The following is a 19815-nucleotide window of genomic DNA, read 5'->3' on the forward strand; positions in this document are numbered from 1 at the left end:
TACTGGTTTTTCTAGGTATTTCTTAATCCAGTCAAGTTGATACCTAAAATTAACCATCACAGATTGCTTCCACCATGCAACAAGTTGAACATAGTTAAAGACAGCCTCTCTGGAGAAACTTAAAATTTGAGGGCAAATAACAAGTCCTAAACTACCTAAAATACACAAACTTCCCTAATGCTGTATTTTATATGCCATACATTAAATATGAAAAAGTTTGACATTCAGCTTTAACAGTTACCAAGCTTCAGTTAGAGCTGACTGGATTTCTTAATAAGATGGTCTCTGTTACCATTATTGTTATGCCATTTATTTATCTTACAAAAATGTTCCCAGTGAAGCTTTTGAACCTCTTGAAGTTGAAATTAGTGAAAACTCCAGTAGCACAGAAGAGGTGTCAAATGTGAAATAGGACATAAGCACTGTAAATACTGAGTTTCCATCTGCTAGGCATCAAAAATTTTTTGATACTCAGAAAAAGTGTGTATTACATTTTTGTCATATTCTCAAGGTCTAAGAGAGGCTTTATTAGAGAAGGAAGCCAAAGCTGTCTGTTATATTTTATTTCACAACCATTTTGACTCCTGAGTTATATATTAATTTATAAGATTTAGACAGTCTGATTTCCTACCTCTTCATATATTTCATTTCCCCACTCTTGCCCTAGTTCCTGAAGGAAAACTTAACAGATGATTTAGAAATACTATTTTCTTTTTAATCAATTCATATAATTCTTCCTATACCTAGTCTGGGCAACCCATTCTGGGTTCACATTTTACTGTATTAGTCATGGCATGTAAAACAATTCAATAATTGGTACCCTTCCGATTACTTTTTTTTTTTTTTTTGAGATGGAGTCTCGCTCTGTCACCCATGCTGGAGTGCAGTGGTGCGGTATTGGCTCACTGCAACCTCCACCTCCCAGGTTCAAGTGATTCTCCTGCCTCAGCCTCCCAAGTAGCTGGGATTACAGGTGCCTGCCACCATGCCTGGCTAATTTTTGTATTTTTAGTAGAGACGGGATTTCACCATGTTGGCTAGGCTGGTCTTGAAGTCCTGACCTCGTGGTCTGCCCGCTTTAGCCTCCCAAAGTGCTGGGATTACAGGCGTGAGCTACCACACCCAGCCTGATTACTTTATATAGATCTCTTAATATGTAAGTAGTTCAACTTTTAATCATATTCCCTCAGTAAAGAATTTCTAAAACAGTAAAGTTCCTAGGTATTTAAATTAATTGAAGTTTAAAGCCAAGACCTTTGGATAGACATTATGGGTGGAGTTTAATGTAATTTCTACTTTGTTTTGTTTAGCTTATCTAATTTTGTTGAGTCATATATCTGTATCTATGTATATAGAAGAGCACAAAATTTAAAACTTGATTTTTCTAATAATACAGATATTTTAATGACTGAACCTTCAGTATTCAGATTCCTGTCTCAACAATATGTTGTTATGTCCCATACATGGTAATCACATACTGTAATAGTGGTAGATATAGCACTTTAAAGGATATTTTTTGTATGTATTTTCTCATTTAATCTGCACAACAACCTTGTGAAAGACATAGGGGAAGTACTAATTTTTCCCCCATTTTACAGATGAAGGAACTAAGACACAGAGATTGAGACTTGTCTAAAGTGACATGACCAGTAAGTGCTTGAATTAATGGAGGTAGGTAGTGATGGTTATGTTCTAATCTGCCAAGGGCTTTTCCTTGCTGTCATCTGGTCTGAGTGCTAGGGATATAAATCCACATAGCCAAAATGGCAGGGAACAGGAAAGGTAGTAAGTAGTTGGACTTTGGGACTACACCAGAGAAATGGTGCTATTCTTTTTAATTTCTTCTTTTTTGTTATTTTGTTTGTTTGTTTTCTAACCTGTAAGCAATGATAAGCAGATGTTGTCTTTAGTTGTTATTGTTAGATGAATGAAGCTTTTGTTTTAACTGTAGATTATCCCTGAGGAACTAGGAAGTAGAAAATCTGGAGAGTCTGTTGGGATTCTCACAAGGAAATAGCTATTGGATCAACTAAGCAAAGGAGAAAGTTAATAGTATGTGGATAAACCACATGTGCATAACTGGAACTTTTTAGGATTCTCTTAAGATTTTTAAAATCCTGTTTAAAAACTGTATTACACCTTAATATAAAAATCTTAGTGCTTGAGCGTACTTACCCAACTATGGTTTTCTTTAGATGAGAAAACTGAGGTCCAGAGAAGTTGAAGCTTTCCCAAGGTCACACAGCAGAGCTGGAACTAAAGCTTGCATTTCCTGACTTCCAGATTAGTGTTATTTTTACTTCAAACTATTACTTCTTGGTAAGCTGTTCTTAAAATACTTAACAAGTTTTTTGTATCTTTATGTTTTTGATTAACTTTCCTACTTTGTGCCAAAATGAACTTAAAGATACGAAATTTACTATTACTTTTGTGATAAGAATTTCAATTCTTTGTTTAATTTTAGGTGAGTTATTGTGGGAAAAATCCCGTATTTTGAAGATGTCTCTACACAGTATCGTTTCCTGTTTAAATTACAGATAACTTCAAGAGTTTTCAGAAAAAAAGAAATTGGGACTTTTTTGGTTAAATCATGCCATCTGAACAGAAACAGTTATTTTGTGATGAAAAACAAACTACGTTAAAAAAAGATTATGATGTGAAAAATGAAATAGTTGACAGATCAGTGCCTAAACCAAAAATTTCAGAAAGCATTCATTATGAACTGAAAAATGTGAAAATTCATTTGCCAAAAATAAATATTCCAAATGAAGTCCTATTAAAAGATGAAGTTGACAAATACGGAAAATTATTTCAGAGTAAACATCAGACTGCAAGAAAATCTATCAATATAAAGACTATAAACTATGTAGAGGAGTGTACATTGCTTCATAAGTCTGAGAGAGCTGAAGAAGAGGGTATAAACATGTCTGCAAAAATACTCAATTTCAGCTGTTTGAAATGCCGAGACAACACTCGATATAGCCCAAATGATTTGCAGAAACACTTTCAAATGTGGCACCATGGTGAATTACCTTCATACCCTTGTGAAATGTGCAGCTTTTCAGCAAATGACTTTCAGGTATTTAAACAACACAGACGAACCCATAGAAGCACTTTAGTAAAATGTGACATTTGTAACAATGAGAGTGTATATACTTTACTGAACTTGACAAAGCATTTCACATCCACACATTGTGTTAATGGTAATTTTCAATGTGAAAAGTGTAAATTCTCCACCCAGGATGTTGGCACATTTGTTCAGCACATTCATAGACATAACGAAATTCATTATAAGTGTGGTAAATGTCATCATGTATGTTTTACCAAAGGAGAGCTTCAGAAGCACCTTCATGTTCATTCTGGTACTTTTCCCTTCACTTGTCAATATTGTAGCTATGGTGCCACCAGGAGAGAACACCTTGTAAGACATGTTGTAACTTTGCACAAAGAACATTTATATGCAAAAGAAAAACTGGAAAAAGACAAATATGATAAAAGGATGGCCAAGACTTCAGCAGGACTTAAGCTAATACTGAAAAGATATAAAATAGGTACATCAAGGAAGACATTCTGGAAACGTAAGAAAATTAACAGTGGAAGTGACAGAGATATAGAAAAGAACACTCAGGTGCTTAAAAAAATGAACAAAACACAGATTAAATCTGAAGACCAGAGCCATCTTGTTCAAGAGCATTTAAGTGAAGAAAAGGATGAAACACTACACTGTGAGAATAATAATAAAGTTACTGAATCAGAGGCAGAGAAACCAACTCTTCTGTCCACTGGGCAAGGTAATAGAGCTGGAGAGGGACCAAACGTTAGTTCAGGTTTCATGAAGACTGCTGTACTAGGATCTACAGTGTTATTGGTGAAAAATAATAAAATAACAATTCCCCCTAACTATAGTGCTAAGTTTATGGGCTTCAAAATGGTAGATGGAAAACAGCATATTGTAATAAAATTGGTGCCTATCAATAAACAGAATTTATCACCAGACTCTCATTCAGGTGCTGCAAAGGTACTTCCTGGTACTGCTAATTTGCAGCCCCAGACTTTGGACACTAATGGATTTTTAACAGGAGTAACAACTGAGTTAAATGACAGAGTTTATATGAAAGCAGCTACTCCATTTTCATGTTCATCTTCTATACTTTCAGGGAAAGCAACTTCAGAAAAAGAAATGACTTTGATATCTCAAAGGAATAATATGCTTCAAACAATGGATTATGAGAAAAGTGTATCTTCTTTGCCAGCAACATCAGAATTGGTTACAGCATCAGTGAATTTGACCACAAAATTTGAAACAAGAGATAATGTTGACTTCTGGGGAAATCATCTTGCTCACAATCATCCCGAGGTATTAGGTACCACCATTAAAAGTCCAGATAAAGTCAACTGTGTTACCAAACCAAATGCATACAACAGTGGAGATATGCATAATTATTGCATTAATTATGGCAGCTCTGAGGTAACTGTTGAATCTTCCAACCAAGGATCATTACCATTTCATAATTACTCAAAAGTGAATAATTCTAATAAACGTCGTAGGTTTTCAGGAACAGCAGTGTATGAAAACCCTCAAAGAGAATCTTCATCCAGCAAAACAGTTGTCCAGCAACCAATTAGTGAATCATTTTTGTCACTAGTGAGGAAGGAAAGCTCAAAACCAGATAGCCTGTTAGCATCTATTAGCCTTTTAAATGATAAAGATGGAACTTTAAAAGCAAAATCTGAAATTGAAGAACAGTATGTTTTAGACAAAGGACAAAACATTGATGGACAAAACCTGTACAGTAATGAAAATCAAAATTTAGAGTGTACAACTGAAAAATCTAAATGGGATAACTTTATTAATGTTGATTCACCTATGATGCCCAGAATCACATCGGTTTTCTCTCTCCAGAGCCAACAGGCATCAGAATTTCTGCCACCTGAAGTAAACCAATTGCTTCAGGATGTATTGAAAATAAAACCTGATGTAAAACAAGATTCTAGTAACATTCCAGATAAAGGCCTTCCACTTCATTGTGACCAGTCATTTCAAAAACATGAGGGAGAAAGCAAAATTGTTGAACCTTCAAAAGATTACAAAGTGCAAGGCATCTTCGCGGTTCCACCTGGCAGTGTGGGTATCAATGTGCCTGCAAATGATTTGAATTTGAAATTTGGAAAAGAAAAACAAATGCCATCAGTGCCACAAGATGTGAGAGATTCAGAGAAGATACCTAGAATTTCAGGTTTTGGCACATTACTTAAGACTCAGTCAGATGCGATAATAACACAGCAGCTTGTAAAAGACAAACTACGAGCCACCACTCAAAATTTAGGTTCTTTTTATATGCAGAGTCCACTTTTAAATTCAGAACAAAAAAGAACTATAGTTGTTCAGACTTCAAAAGGGCTTTTTGTACCAGTGAACATTACTAACAAGCCTGGGTTACCGGTTGTTCCAGGAAATGCACTTCCATTCGTTAATTCACAAGGTATCCCTGCTTCTCTTGTTGTAAACAAGAAACCTGGGATGATTTTAACATTTAATAATGGGAAACTTGAAGGTGTTTCCACTGTCAAAACTGAGGGTGCCCAAGCTCATGGAACTATGACTAAGGAGCCTTGCAAAACACCTGTTTTGAAGGTAGAACCAAACAATAATTGTCTTACACCTGCACTTTGTTCCAGCATTGGCAGTTGTTTGAGCATGAAAAGTAACTCAGAAAATACTTTGCCATTAAAAGGTCCTTACATTTTGAAACCAACGAGTTCTGTGAAAGCTGTTTTTATTCCTAACATGCTATCTGAGCAACAGAATGCTAAGTTGAATATCTCAGATTCAGCAAAACAGCACAAGGAGATTTTTCCAAAACCACCTCTTTATACCCTCTTGCCTGATGGCAAACAAGCTGTTTTTTTAAAGTGTGTGATGCCAAATAAAACTGAGCTGCTTAAGCCCAAATTAGTCCAAAATAGTACTTATCAAAATATACAGCCAAAGAAACCTGAAGGAACACCACAAAGAATATTGCTGAAAATTTTTAACCCTGTTTTGAATGTGACTGCTGCTAATAATCTGTCAGTAAGCAACTCTGCATCCTCATTGCAAAAAGACAGTGTACCATCTAATCACATTAAAGGAGGAGAGCAGAAAGAGCCAGAATCTTCTAGAGATGCCTTACCCCTCTTACTAGATGACTTAATGCCAGCAAATGAAATTGTGATAACTTCTTCTGCAACGTGCCCAGAGTCTTCTGAGGAACCGGTATGTGTCAGTGACTATTCAGAGGCCAGGGTATTAAGATGTAGAACAAATTGTACACCTGAGAGAAACTTCAGTAGAAAAAAGACTTCCAAAAAAATTTTTTCAAAAAAAAAAACTCGTGGTGGAAGTGAAGACTCGGATACTGCCTTTGTATCTAGAAACAGAAACTGTAAACGCAAGTGTAGGGATAGTTACCAAGAACCTCCAAGAAGAAAAGCAACATTGCATAGAAAGTGTAAAGAAAAGGCAAAACCTGAAGACGTCAATGAAACATTTGGATTTAGCAAACCTAGGCTTTCAAAAGATTCTGTCAGAACTTTGAGGCTTTTCCCTTTTAGTTCCAAACAGCTTGTGAAATGTCCTAGGAGAAACCAACCAGTTGTAGTTTTGAATCATCCTGATGCAGATGCACCAGAAGTAGTAAGTGTAATGAAAACTATTGCAAAATTTAATGGACACGTACTTAAGGTTTCATTGTCAAAAAGAACTATCAATGCTTTACTGAAACCAGTTTGCTATAATCCTCCAAAAACAACTTACGACGATTTTTCCAAGAGGCACAAAACATTTAAACCTGTTAGTTCTGTGAAAGAAAGATTTGTGCTAAAATTAACACTCAAAAAGACAAGCAAAAACAATTATCAGATTGTGAAGACTACCTCTGAAAATATTTTGAAGGCTAAATTTAACTGTTGGTTTTGTGGTAGAGTATTTGACAATCAGGATACTTGGGCTGGTCATGGTCAGAGACATTTAATGGAAGCTACTCGGGATTGGAACATGTTAGAATAGTTTACAGTAATTACCAAGGAAAAGAAAAGTGAAATTACCTTAGAAGGAAACAGTGGGTTGAATTACCATAATGCAATATTCTACTTCAGTATACCTGAAATTAAACATTTTAACAGTTGATTATATTTCTGTGGAAGAGTAAAAGTTTTATGTGTGATATTTGAAAATGCTATCTCTGCACACATAAGTTTTGCAAGAAACTAATCACAGCACAGAAATACCTTGATTTAATTTTTGAAAAATGTGTTCTTGGGAAGTTAGGGCTAAAGAAAATTTTGATAAAATAATTTTCCCAATTTAGTTCTTTGGTGACTCTTAGTAGAGGGTAATGGCTGACACCCTCATTCCCTCTCTTCTTCCACCAGCCTTACGCATCTAAGTGTAGCTCCTCTGGAGGTGGAGAGCTCTTTCATGATAGAGCTGAAGGAGTTTCTCACATTTGTGGATACTTTGAGAGAGCTTGGGTGAAGAAGGCACTATATCTGTTAAATATAGTTCTTTTGAAGGATATTAGGCTGCTTGGAAAGTACATTTGACTCACTACAGTTACACCTCATATAATGCTTGAAGAGTTTTTGGCAAGTAAAATTTTTTTTTCCAGTTGAACTCTGTCATGTGTCAAAAATTGGCAACACTCTCCCAAGGTGATTTTCTTTTTCTAAATGACCATGTCAAATGTTGCAGTAGATGGGCAACCTCAAGAGAAGAATTTAAACTCTTTGTCGCATTGAAAGTTTGGTTAGAGAACTTGAACAGAGTTCTGAATTTGATTATAATCTCTGATCATCTCCTTGCACAGAACAGTGCTTATCTCATTTAAATTGTTTGTCCTCCATAAACAAATGGCCATTTTAAATTCTTGGTTCCCATCCCTTTAAAAAGAATGGAACATAGGAGCATTTCCAAGGAGTGGCTTTTCTTGAAAATTTAATCTTTTTTACCAAAACAATATTTTGAAATAAGATTATATTTTTATCTGTATTCAGTTTATTATTTGAACATGTCCAAATTAGGACAAACCATTTCTGTTAGCTTCTTCTCAGTGTGACTGACAACCCAAAACATATATACAGATTGTTGGCATTTGAAAAAGGAAGCATTAACAGTGGACCCAGAGACAGTGCATGAAACCTTAGGACAGATTCTTAAGGGACATGCCCAACAGTTTTAAAATGGATGTTTTCATGATGACAAGAAAATCATAGATTTAGATTTTTCACCTTGTAAGTTTGGATCAAATTTTATTGCATCTGAATAATGGAGTTCTTGTATTACAAAATTAAGTGCTATATGTTTTTTTGTCACATTGTTACAAATGTTAATGACATTTTCATTGATTGGATGAAAACTTCAGGGCTTCTTTTCTGTATATAACAAATCTGTACATATTTTTGTATCTTTTAGTTATGTAAATTTTGCACAGAAATTTTTGACATAAGTTTATTTTCTTTCAGTTTAGTTCTGTGCATGCACTAATAAAACTGGTTGTTTAATTTAAAAGGAATATATCAGACTTTACCCATGTTATTTTCTTGGTTTTTATTTCAGATGTAGATTTTTTTTTTTTTTAGGTAAATTCGTTTTTCAGGGATTGAACACTATTGTTAGCAAGTGCCTAAAAAAGATGTGAAACAGTTTACATATGTCAACTGTAACAGCAGGTCCCAAATGGGCCCATTCCCCTAATAGGTTTATTTTAAAGAAAGCCATACATAGAATGCTTCAAGCTATCTTGCTATGCACATTATACTTGTACTGTTTTGTGCAGTTTGTCTACTTTCTTAGTGAAGTATTTTTTGTATAAAATGTTACAATTGTGTTTCTTAAATTGAGCCTAAGAATGGAGTTAATTGGAAATATACAGTATATATTAATAATGTATATGGTGTTTAAAGAATGGTAAGCATTGTTAATTTCTGTAATGAACATTTTCAATTAAATTTATTTTAAGTTTGTGTTTACACAAGAATTTTTTACTGTGCTAAAATTTAATGGGAATTTTATTTTACTAGAAAATATTAGATTTTAAAGTGTATGTGTTTTCAATGCTAGTTAACTATACAAGATAAAGTATGGGATTTCTTTTTCTTCCCCAAATCATGGATGATATATTACTTAAGAAAGGTAACATATACCATAGTTTTACTATGGTTATGCTGGCAAGGTAAGCCATAGAAAGGCTTGTAGTCTTCAGTTCTCTAACAGCAATAAAATTAAATGCTCTGCTTGTTACATATAGATTCATTATGAGGGATCACCTGCTGTGAATAGAGAGGAGAGAGAAGGAACTTTCCTGCTACCGCTAACAGCACTATAAAATTACATTTCAGAATAGCCATATTAGTAAAATAAATCTAATGTCGAGATGTATACTTCTTGCCTTAAAGTTTTAACAGCCATTTAAGGTAAGATTCACACCTCAGATAGTCTGGTTGGAACTTTTTCTGATTTTGTTAACTTACATTATTCTGAGGGAGACATACCTGCTTGGAGCTTCATTGTGGCATTGCAGAAAATTCAAAACAAAATCCTCTATCCCTTTTTGTGACTTTCCAAAGATGGCTTTCCAAAACATGATATTCAGTAGTTTGAGGTTCTTATTACAATTAAAGAGTTAGTTTTAGTTTTGCTGTTGAACTTCTGGGTCAGAAATTTGTTTTACTATTTCCAATTTGTCGATCTTCACTGAAGTGGGTCTCTCACTATTTGGCATCTACTTCAAAAACAGAATTCACTTCAAAGAATTTATCTTGCTAGATATTTAGTAACACAAATTGAAATCTAATAGTTTTTTTTTTTTAAAGAAAAATGTTTTTATTGAGGGGACAGCAAATTTTTTTCAATAAAGGGTCAGATAAATAACTTAAGCTTCATAGGCCTTCTAGTTTCTGTCCTTACTGCTCAATTCTCATAATGCAGAAACAACCATAGACAATATATAAATGAATTAGTGTGGCTACATTTAATAAAACAATTTACAAAAGCAGGAAGTGGGCTGAATTTGGCCCACCAGGCCTAGTTTATCAACTGTTGCTTGAATTCCCTAGAGTTCGCTTTTAGAGTGGGATTTTTATTAAAAAACACAAGCTTGATAAGTTTTGTGCTGTATACCACCTGTGTAAAAGAGCTACAAAGTATTCGAACTAAAATACATGTATATAAAGTTTCTAGTATAGATGTATTTGTATAAAAATGAAGAGACTGTAAAGGTAACGAAAATGATTAGTGGGTAAAATAGATCATTTGTGTGCTGAGTTAGGCAACTTATGAAGGGATTAAAAATGAGATAGAGGAGAAATGGCTGTGAGAATTTATGTTCAGGTTAGATGAGAAAAAGACTTAGATATTAGTTCTTTTAGTGATTTGAAATAGAATGTTAAGAAAAAGTAATAGAGGTTCTTGGGATGGGAGAAAATAGAGGTGAAGTAAAAACAGAATATTATATATTAATTGCATACAGCTTATCCTGATTTTTAGAAAATAAGATTCCTTTTCACCATTGACATCTGCTTCCTTCCTTAACTTCCTTAATAGAGCCATTTGGGCCATTGGCTCTGTTCTTTCCCTTAACAACTTGTTAGGATCCTTGCTGTCAGTATAGTACCTTGACCCCACTGGGGATCTTATCTGACAAAACTTACTGGGGGAATTTTTCAGGGCAATGTTTGTTTCTAGTTAGCAGAGTATGGCATTGGTGAAAAAATTTCCCTATAATGGAGAGATGAAATGGTTCAGTTTTATGTTCATTAATTTATGCTTCTCTTAATAACTGGACAGGTGAGAAGTAATTAGTGTCTTGGAAGAAGTGTTTCTTAAAGTCATTTTTTGAGATGCCTTTTGACTAGTTCTTTAACAAAGCTTCTGTTAATGCCTCCAAATTTTGGAATCTATTTAAAAAGAGAATAATTGTTACAAGAGTGGAAACTTTTGAGTAAATAGTGTGGGAAAAAATATAATGTACATCAATTTTAGAAGTCATGATTTTAGGAGTTGCCAAGAATGTGTTTAATTTAAATACTTATTCCTAGTAAAGACATTTCTAATGTGTTAAAATAAGGAATTTTCCATATACTTTAAAGTGCTTGAACCAAAAGTGAGGGTTATGTTTCTGTTGCAACTCTTGAAATACATCTTTCAATTAAGGAGTGAAATGTTGCCTGCTATCATCAATTACATCGTAAGTTACTGCTAATGTCAAAGAATAGGAAAGCAAAATGAAAGTTAAACTTTTCATATTTGGGAAGAGACCAAAATACTACTTGTAGATGACTTGTTTTTAATATCTTAAAAGTTTAAAGGAGTACACTGAAAATTAAGTCACCTTTCCTGAACAATTAACAGTAATCAACTGGGAAACAATAAAAGAAGACCCATTTGTTTGTTTTTTGAGACAGTCTCACTCCGTCGCCCAGGCTGGAGTACAGTGTGTGATCTTGGCTCACTGCGGCCTCCACCTCATGGGTTCAAGCGATTCTGCTGTAGCTGGGATTACAGGCACCCACCATATGCCCAGCTAATTTTCATGTTTTTAGTGGAGATGAGGTTTCACCGTGTTGGCTAGGCTGGCCTTGAATTCCAGACCTCAAATGATCCACCCACTTTTGCCTCCCAAAGTGCTAGGATTTTAAGGCGTGAGCCACTGTGCCTGGCCAATAAGACCCATTTATAGTAAGAGGCATAAAATAGTATGAACCCGCCAAAAACAAAAAACCAAAAAAATCAGACACCAAACCAACCCTATAAGACCTAACTGGGGGTTACATAGTATTTCTGAGTGGAAGACTAAATATACCTGCTTGGCAGATTACATTTTTACAGCTTTGTCTCCCACCCCCACCCCCTATTCTCCTCTTCCTCTAACAGCTGCTTTACAGAGAGTATTGTAGATTGGGCATTCATGGAAGAGCTGATTTCCCGTTCTTTCTATCCTTCAACCCATACCATAGCACAAAGGTACAGAGGTTCTGTTCAGGGATGGTTGGAGTGAGCTTCAAAAACACCACAAGTCCTGAATTAGGGTTTTTTAGAGAGAACCAATATAAGAGGGCAGGACTGAAGGGAATTGGGTCACGTCATTATGGAGACTAAGATGTCCCACACTAGGCTGTATGCAAGCTAGTGATGGTGGTTGCATGACTCAGTCTAAGTCTAGAAGCCTCAGAACCAGCAAAACTGATGGTATAACTCTCAGACTGAGGTAGAAGGCCTGAGAACCAAGGGACCACGGGTTTAAGTCCCTGAATGCAAAGGCCTGACAGCCTGGAGTTCTGATGGCATGAGAATAAAGCTGTCTCAGCTTCTGGGGAATGGGGTTGAGGGTGATGGGGAGGGGGAGAGAATATGAGGGGAGAGAGAATTAGCTTTTTCTCTTTTCCTTCTATCCAGGCTTCTAGCTGATGGATTGTGCCTCAGTCACATTGAGGGCAAATCTTCCCCATTCAGTCTGATGGCTCATAAGCCAGTCTCTGAAGACACACTCACAGACATACCTAGAAATAATGGTTTTTCAGTTCTCTAGGTATTCCTTAATCCATTCAAGTTGACACTGAAAATTAACTGTCACAGAGCCTGACTTTGTACAGACTTCAGAGTATTGTAGAAAGCAGTAGAGCAATCAGTAACATTGGAGGCTAAACAGTTACCAGGTCCCAATAGATAACCAGAAGCTTAAAGCTTCAGGGGAAGAGACAGCCTGGGTAAAAATACAGACATTCCTTGTGATCAGGAAGACTGTATGCATGTTCAAGGCTGTTATCTCAGAGGAGTGACCAGAGAGAACTTCTGAACTGTAAGTTCCTGGCTGAATGCAGGGCAAACTTCTAAACTCCGTAAGTAGTGAAAGCAGTCTTCAAGCCATATGTTAATTAGTCAAGCCAAGTCACTAAGGGAAGATGATCAGTATGCAGAGATCCTATGTTACCTAAAATGTCTCGTTTCAACAAAAATTGAGATATGCTAAGAAACAGAAAAATATGTGTCCTATATGGCACAGAAATAGAGGAAGTATTAAGTTGTTTTGAGGGATACCAAATTTAGGATAAATGTTAAGTAGCTGTTATAAATATGTCCAAAAGGCTGGGTGCAGTGGTTCATGCCTGTAATCCCAGCACTTTGGGAGGCTGAGGTGGGTGGATCACTTGAGGCCAGGAGTTTGAGACTAGCCTGGCCAACATCGTGAAACCCCATCTCTACTAAAAATAAATTAGCCAGGCGTGTTGGTGGGTTCCTGTAGTCCCAGTTACTCAGAAGTCTGAGGCAGGAGAATTGTTCGAACTCAGGAGGCAGAAGTTGCAGTGAGCCAAGAAGGCGTGCTGCACTCCAGCCTGGGGGACAGAGTGAGACTCTGCCTCAAAATAAATAAATAAATAATAAATAAAATCCAAAGAACTAAAGGAAGCCATATTTAAAGAATTAAGGAAAGTATAATGTCTTATCAAGCAGAGAATATACAGATAGAAATTACTAAAAAAACAAAAACAAACTAAATGAAAATTCTGGAGTTGAAAAGTACAATAACTACAATTTAAAAAGTTAGTAGAAAGGCTCAGTACTAGATTTGAGCTGACAGAAGGAAAAATCAGCAAGATAGATTGGTAGAGGATATGCAATTTGAAACAGAAAAATAAGATTTAATAAAAAGTGTTCCTCACACTATGTACACAAAAATTAACACGAAATGGATCATAGACCTAAATACAAGCAAAAACTGTACAACTCTTACAAAAAAGATGAGTAAATATCTCTGGGTATTCTTTAGGCAAAGCTTTCTTAGCGATGACACCAAAAACAAAAAAGTCCAATAGATAGTTTGTTTTAAAAAGACAGAATTTTCATTATAGGAGATTGTAAAACTAGTCTGTTTTATCTAGGTCAGATAAATCTCAACTTAGTTTCAATAATGAAAACTTTGCTTTATATACCTTCTTTCTGCCCATGCTGTTATTGTCACAAACTACATCTTTATAAATTATATCTATCAACATAGTTTTATAATTAATGCAGTTTTAAAAATCAGGAAGGAAGAACAAGAGTTACAAACAGATATACATTGTCTTGCCACTCCATCCGCAATGTAAAAGGCCCCAGGTGCCAGGGCGACATGTTCATCCTGCTAGAGGCAGAGTGAGAGACCTGGAAGTTGTGCTGAGCATGGCTGTTTGTTGGGTCTTGGATGTAGGGTTTGACTGCTTGGCCGGTGGGAATGGTGTGCCACGATCTGCTCCTTTATTTTATTTTTTGCCCTCCACATGGGAATTGAGATGCACTGTTAAATAAAGCATTTGTGTTCCAAGTTTAAAAAAAAATACATTTTTTAATGTTTTTTTGTGCTAGTGGTTACATTTACCTTTCCAGTTTTTTTTTTTTCTTTCATGGGGGTTTGAGTTACTGTCTAGGGTTCTTTCATTTTAGCTTGAGTACTCCCTTTAGCTTTTTTTTTTTCCTTGTAGAGCAATTCTGCTAGCAATAAACTTGGTTTTTGTTTACCTATGAATGTCAATTTTTCTTTCTTTTTAAAAGAATAGCTTTGCTGGGTATAGAATTTTTGGTTGGTGGGGTTTTTTTTTTAAATTCCATTCAACACTTTTAATATGTCATGTCATTGCCTTCTGGCCTCCATGATTTCTGATTAGAAATCAGCTGTTAATCCTCTTGAGGCCCTTTGGATGTGATGACTCACTTCTTTCTCTCTTGCTGCTTTCAAGATTCTCTTTTTGTCCTTGTGTTTCAACAGTTTATGATGTGCCAGTATCCATGTCTTTGAGTTTATGTTACTTGGAGCTTCCAGAGCTTTGTAGAGTGGTAGATTAATGTTTTCCTTTAAAACTCTCTCTCTCTTTTTTTAAATTACATTTGGAAGGTTTTCAGCTATTTCTTCAAATATTCTCCCTGATTAATTGTCTTTTTTTCTCTCTTTCTGAGACTTGCTGTATGGGTATGCTGGTATTATTAGTAACATACCTATTTATTTTAGAGAGGCAGGTTCTTGCTCTGTTGCCCAGGCTGGAGTGCATCAGTGCAGTCATAGCTTGCTGCAGCATTGAACTCCTGGGCTCAAGCAGTCCTTTCACTGCAACCTTCCAAATAGCCCAGTTAACTTTTCAAAAAATTTATTGTAGAGGTTAGGATCTTACTGTGTTGCCCAATCTGGTCTTGAACTCTTGGCCTCCCAAAATAGTGATTACAGTTGTGAGCCACTGTGTTTGGCCATATGCTGGTATTCTTGATGTTATCTTACAGGTCTTTCAGGCTCTGTTCATTTCATTTTTTGATTTTCTTCCTATTCCTCAGACTGCATGTCAACTGATCAGTCTTGGAGTTCACAGATTTTTTGTTTTGTCTGCTTACATCTATTGCTGAGCACCCCCCTAGTGAATTTTTATTTCAGTTACTGTGCTTTTCAACTGTAGAATTTCAGTTTGGTTCTTTTAATAATTTCTATTCTGGCCAGACGCCATGGCTTACGCCTGTAATTCCAGCACTTTGGGAGGCCGAGGCGGGTGGATCATGAGGTTACGCGTTTGAGAACAGCCTGGCCAACATAGTGAAACACCGTCTCTACCAAAAATACCAAAAATTAGCTGGGTGTAGTGGCAGGCACCTGTAATTCCAGCTGCTCGGGAGGCTGAGGCAGGAGAATCGCTTGAACCCTGGAGGCAGAGGTTGCAGTGAGCTGAGAACATGCCATTGCACTCCAGCCCCGGTGACAGTGTAAGACTCCATCTCAAAAAGCAAAATAATAATAATAATTTCTATTCCTTTATTGATGTTCTGTATTTGGTTAAGTTGTAATCCTCTTACTTTAGTTCTTTAAACATGGTTTCATTCAGTTCTTGGAACATATTTAATATAGCTGAGTTAAAGTATTTGTTTAAAACGTACAATGCCCATGCTTCCTTAGGGACAGTTTCTACTGATTGCTTTTTTCTCTATGTATGGGTCATAATTTCCTCTTTGCATGTCTTATTTTTTTGTTGTTGAAGAATATAAAAATGTGAATATTGTAATGTGACAACTCTGAAAATCGAATTTCTTCTCCATCCTCTCAGCTTTGTTATTCTTACTGCATTTTGTACTTGTCTAGTGACTTTTCTGAACTAATTTTGTAATGTTTGTATTCTTTGTCATTTGTGGCCATGAAAGTCTCTGTTCTGAAAGTTTAATGGTCAGCTAATAAGTAGACAGAGATATTCTTAAACACCTGGAATGAATAAATCTTCCAGTATTTGCTAAGGAAGTTGTGTGTTTTTGTGACAAATCTTCAACATTCAGCCAGGTGGCTTACAACTCTGCCTTCACCTTCAGCCTCCTGCTTGGCCACTGTGAGAGTTTAGGGCCTTCTCAGATCTTTTCTAAACATACATGCAGCCCTGGGCATGAGTGTGGCCTTCTAGATTTCTCAGAAATATCTTAAAGCTTTACAAAGTCTCTATGGATATCTCATTTCCCTGGTGCTTCTTCCAGGCTTTTTGGTTAGTCTATTGCTTGCCCCAGTTGTTTTCTGTCACCTCAGGCAGCAGCAAATAAAACATTTGCCTGCTAATATTTTAAACATTGCCCCTAGTTAGCAACTTTAGCTCTGGACCAACTCCAAGTTAGGCAAAACAAAGGCCTTCTGAGCTGGCCTTCCAGGGAGCCACCAGACAGGTCAATATAAATAGTTACAGTATTTTGTGAATGAAGTCTGTTCCGCTTCTCCTAATACTGGGAATGATGGCTGTTATTTTCAGGGCTGTTGCTGAGGTGAGGAGTGGAGAATGGGACTAGAGTAACTTAAAATACCACAAAGCGGTTGTTCTGAGATTCAGCCATTTCTCTTGGGTAAGTACTTCCAGGGATGCTGAAAGCCTTTGATTAGTTTCTAAAGTTCCAAAAAAGTTGATTCTGACAGTTTTTTTTTTCCTGCCAGACTTTTAATTGCTTTTACGTTCGGGCAGAATTTCAAAGTCTTTACTTTGTTGTTTTCACTGACACCACGTTATAGATAAATTTAACTTCATCAAAATTTGAAAAAATACTGCTTCAATGGATATCATCAAGAAAGTGAAAAGGTAACCCATAGAATGGGAAGAAATGTTTTATATCATATATCTTGTTATGCATTTTAATTTAGAATAATCAACCCTTACAACTTAGAGACCTGTAACCCAATTTAAAGTGGGCAAGAGATCTCTCTAAAGAAGACAGGCAGATGGCCAAAAAGCACATGAGAAGATGTTCAACATCATTAGTCATCAGGGAAATGAAAATCAAAACCATGTAAGATATCATTTTGTACCCTCTTGTATGGCTATAATCAACAAACAAACAGATAACAAGTGTTGATGAGGCCAGGGAGTGTTTGAAACCCTCATACACTGTTGATGGGAATGTAAAATGGTACAGCCATCTTGAAAAACAGTATGGGACTTTCTCAATAGGTTACATATAATATTACCATGTGGCCCAGAGATTCTTCTCCTACCCCAAAATAAGTTAAAACAGGTGTTCTCCCAAAAATTTATACAAGGATGTTCATAGCAATATTATTCATAATGGCCTTAAAGTGGAAACAACCCAAAGTCTATCAACTAGTGAATGTGTAAATAAGTGTGATATAGCTATTCAATTGAATATTATTCAGTCATAAAAATAATTGAAGCAGTAATTTATGCTACAGTACGGATGAATGTTGGGAAGATTAGGTTAAGTGAAAGAAGCCAGTTATGAAAACATATGAGTCCATTCATATGAAATGTCAAGAATAGGCAAAAAAAAGAATAGACTTTTTTCCTTATTCCCTAAACAATACAGAATAACAACTATTTAGATAGATAGTATTTGTATTAGATATTATAAGTTATCTAGAGATTAAAGTATTCAGGAAGATGTTTGTAGTTTTTATGTGAATACTATGCCATTTTATATAATGGACTTTAGCATCAATGGACTGTGGTTTCCACAAGAGGTCCTAGAACCAGTCTCCCATGGAGGCTAAGAGACAACTGTTTATATTATGGAAATTGGCAACAGATACAAACTAGGGCTTTCTGCACCCCCTCTCCAAAACAACTGATTTCACTAGCACCCTCTGTGGAGATCACAGTTCTAATTTTTAGCCCATGAATCTGAACAAATCACATTCTGTCTACAGGAACTACACTTTAGACTCAGAGATATTAATAGCTTGAAATTTTAAAAATGGAAAAAGATGGCTGGGCCTGCTTGCCCAGGCCTGTAATCCTAGCACTTTGGAAGGCCGAAGAGGGTGGATCACAAGGTCAGGACATTGAGACCATCCTGGCCAACATGGTGAAACCCCATCTCTACCAAAACTACAAAAAATTAGCTGGGCGTGGTGGCACATGCCTGTAATCCCACCTACTGAGGAGGCTGAGGCAGGAGAATCACTTGAACCTGGGAGGTGGAGGTTGCAGGGAGCTGGGATTGCACCACTGCACTCCAGCCTGGTGACAGAGTGAGACCCCATCTCAGGGAAAAAAAAAGGAAAAATGTTGTCTCAGTCATCTTGAGCTGCCACAACAAAATACCATACACCTAGGGGATGAAACAGCAGAAATTTATTTTCAAACAACATTACTAGATATAAAAAGGGAAATTTTATAATAATAAAAGTGTTAATTCATCAGGAGTTATAACAATTTTAAACATATATGCACCTAATAACCACAAAATCCATGAAGCAAAACCTGACAGAACTGAAGGGAGAAGTAGCCAAGTAAGCAATAATAGTTGGAGACTTTGATACTCCACTTTGCATAAACGAATAGAATAACAACAAAATATCGACAAGGAAATGAAAAGTCTACAATCCAACTAGACCTAATATATCTATGAAATCCACTCTAAAACAGCAGAATATAGTCTTTTCCAAAGTACATGGAACATTCTCTAGGATATACCATATAAAACAAGTCTCAGTGAATTTGAAAGGATGGGAATTATAAAGAGTATGTTCTCCAATCACAATAGAATTACATTAGAACTTAATAACAAGGAAATTTTGAGAATTTATAAATATGTGGCAATTGAATAGTACTCATAAATAGTAAGTCAAATAACAAACTCTCTTGAAGTTAATAAAAGAAAAAACAACCTACCAAGTCTTGTGAGATGTGACTAAAGCAGTGCTTAGAGGGAAATTTCTATCTGAGAGTTCATTTAAACAAGAAAAATCAGTGCCACAGAACAGTACACTTAAAAATGGCTAAAACTTTTATGTATTTTCACCACAATAAACAAGAAGAAAGATTTCAAATTAATAACATAACTTTATACCTAAAGGAACAAGAAAAAAAGAGCAAATTAAACCCAAAGCAAGCAGAAGGAAGAAAATCATAAAAATGAGATGGAAGGAAATGACATTGAGAGTAGAAAAACAATAGAGAACATTAATGAAACCAAAATTTGATTCTCATAAAAGGTCAACAAAATGGACAAGCTTTAGCTTGAAAATAAGAGAAAAGACTCAAATTACTAAAAACAGAATGAAAGAGTGGACATCACTACTGCTGTTAAAAAATGAAAATGAATATAAGGGAATACTATGAACAATTGAATGCCCTGTAATTAAATGACCTAGATGAAATGGACAAATTTCATCTAGAAAGATGCAAAAACTGTTTAAAAAGTGGCTTAAGAGGAAATAGAAAATAAGAAACCTATGACAAGTAAGGGATTGAAATGATAGCCCCAAAATTCTTAGAAAAACCCAGGTTTAGATGGCTTCAGAATCCATTAGAAACTCTACCAAAAAAATTATAGATAGA

The 19815-nt window shown here is 35.8% G+C and overlaps 1 protein-coding gene across 20 annotated transcripts in view; it reads left to right on the forward strand.

Moving 5' to 3' along the window:
- ZNF518A (zinc finger protein 518A) overlaps positions 1-19815 on the forward strand; it is a 118704-nt gene that overhangs the window by 64196 nt on the left and 34693 nt on the right. For 5 of the 20 annotated variants that reach the window (XM_035268606.3, XM_017979190.4, XM_078346146.1 and 2 more), the window contains exons 4-6: positions 1599-1649; positions 2196-2319; positions 2465-9009. In XM_035268606.3, the coding sequence (XP_035124497.3) occupies positions 2591-7048 (4458 nt within the window). In that variant the 5' untranslated portion in view covers positions 1599-1649; positions 2196-2319; positions 2465-2590 and the 3' untranslated portion in view covers positions 7049-9009. Of the gene's footprint in view, positions 1-1598; positions 1672-2195; positions 2320-2464; positions 9010-16776; positions 16868-19815 lie in introns of those variants that run through there. The other 15 variants (XM_078346148.1, XM_078346149.1, XM_017979191.4 and 12 more) reach the window with 9 other exon arrangements.

This window comes from Callithrix jacchus, chromosome 12, assembly GCF_049354715.1.
Source record: "Callithrix jacchus isolate 240 chromosome 12, calJac240_pri, whole genome shotgun sequence".
NCBI lineage: Eukaryota > Metazoa > Chordata > Mammalia > Primates > Cebidae > Callithrix > Callithrix jacchus.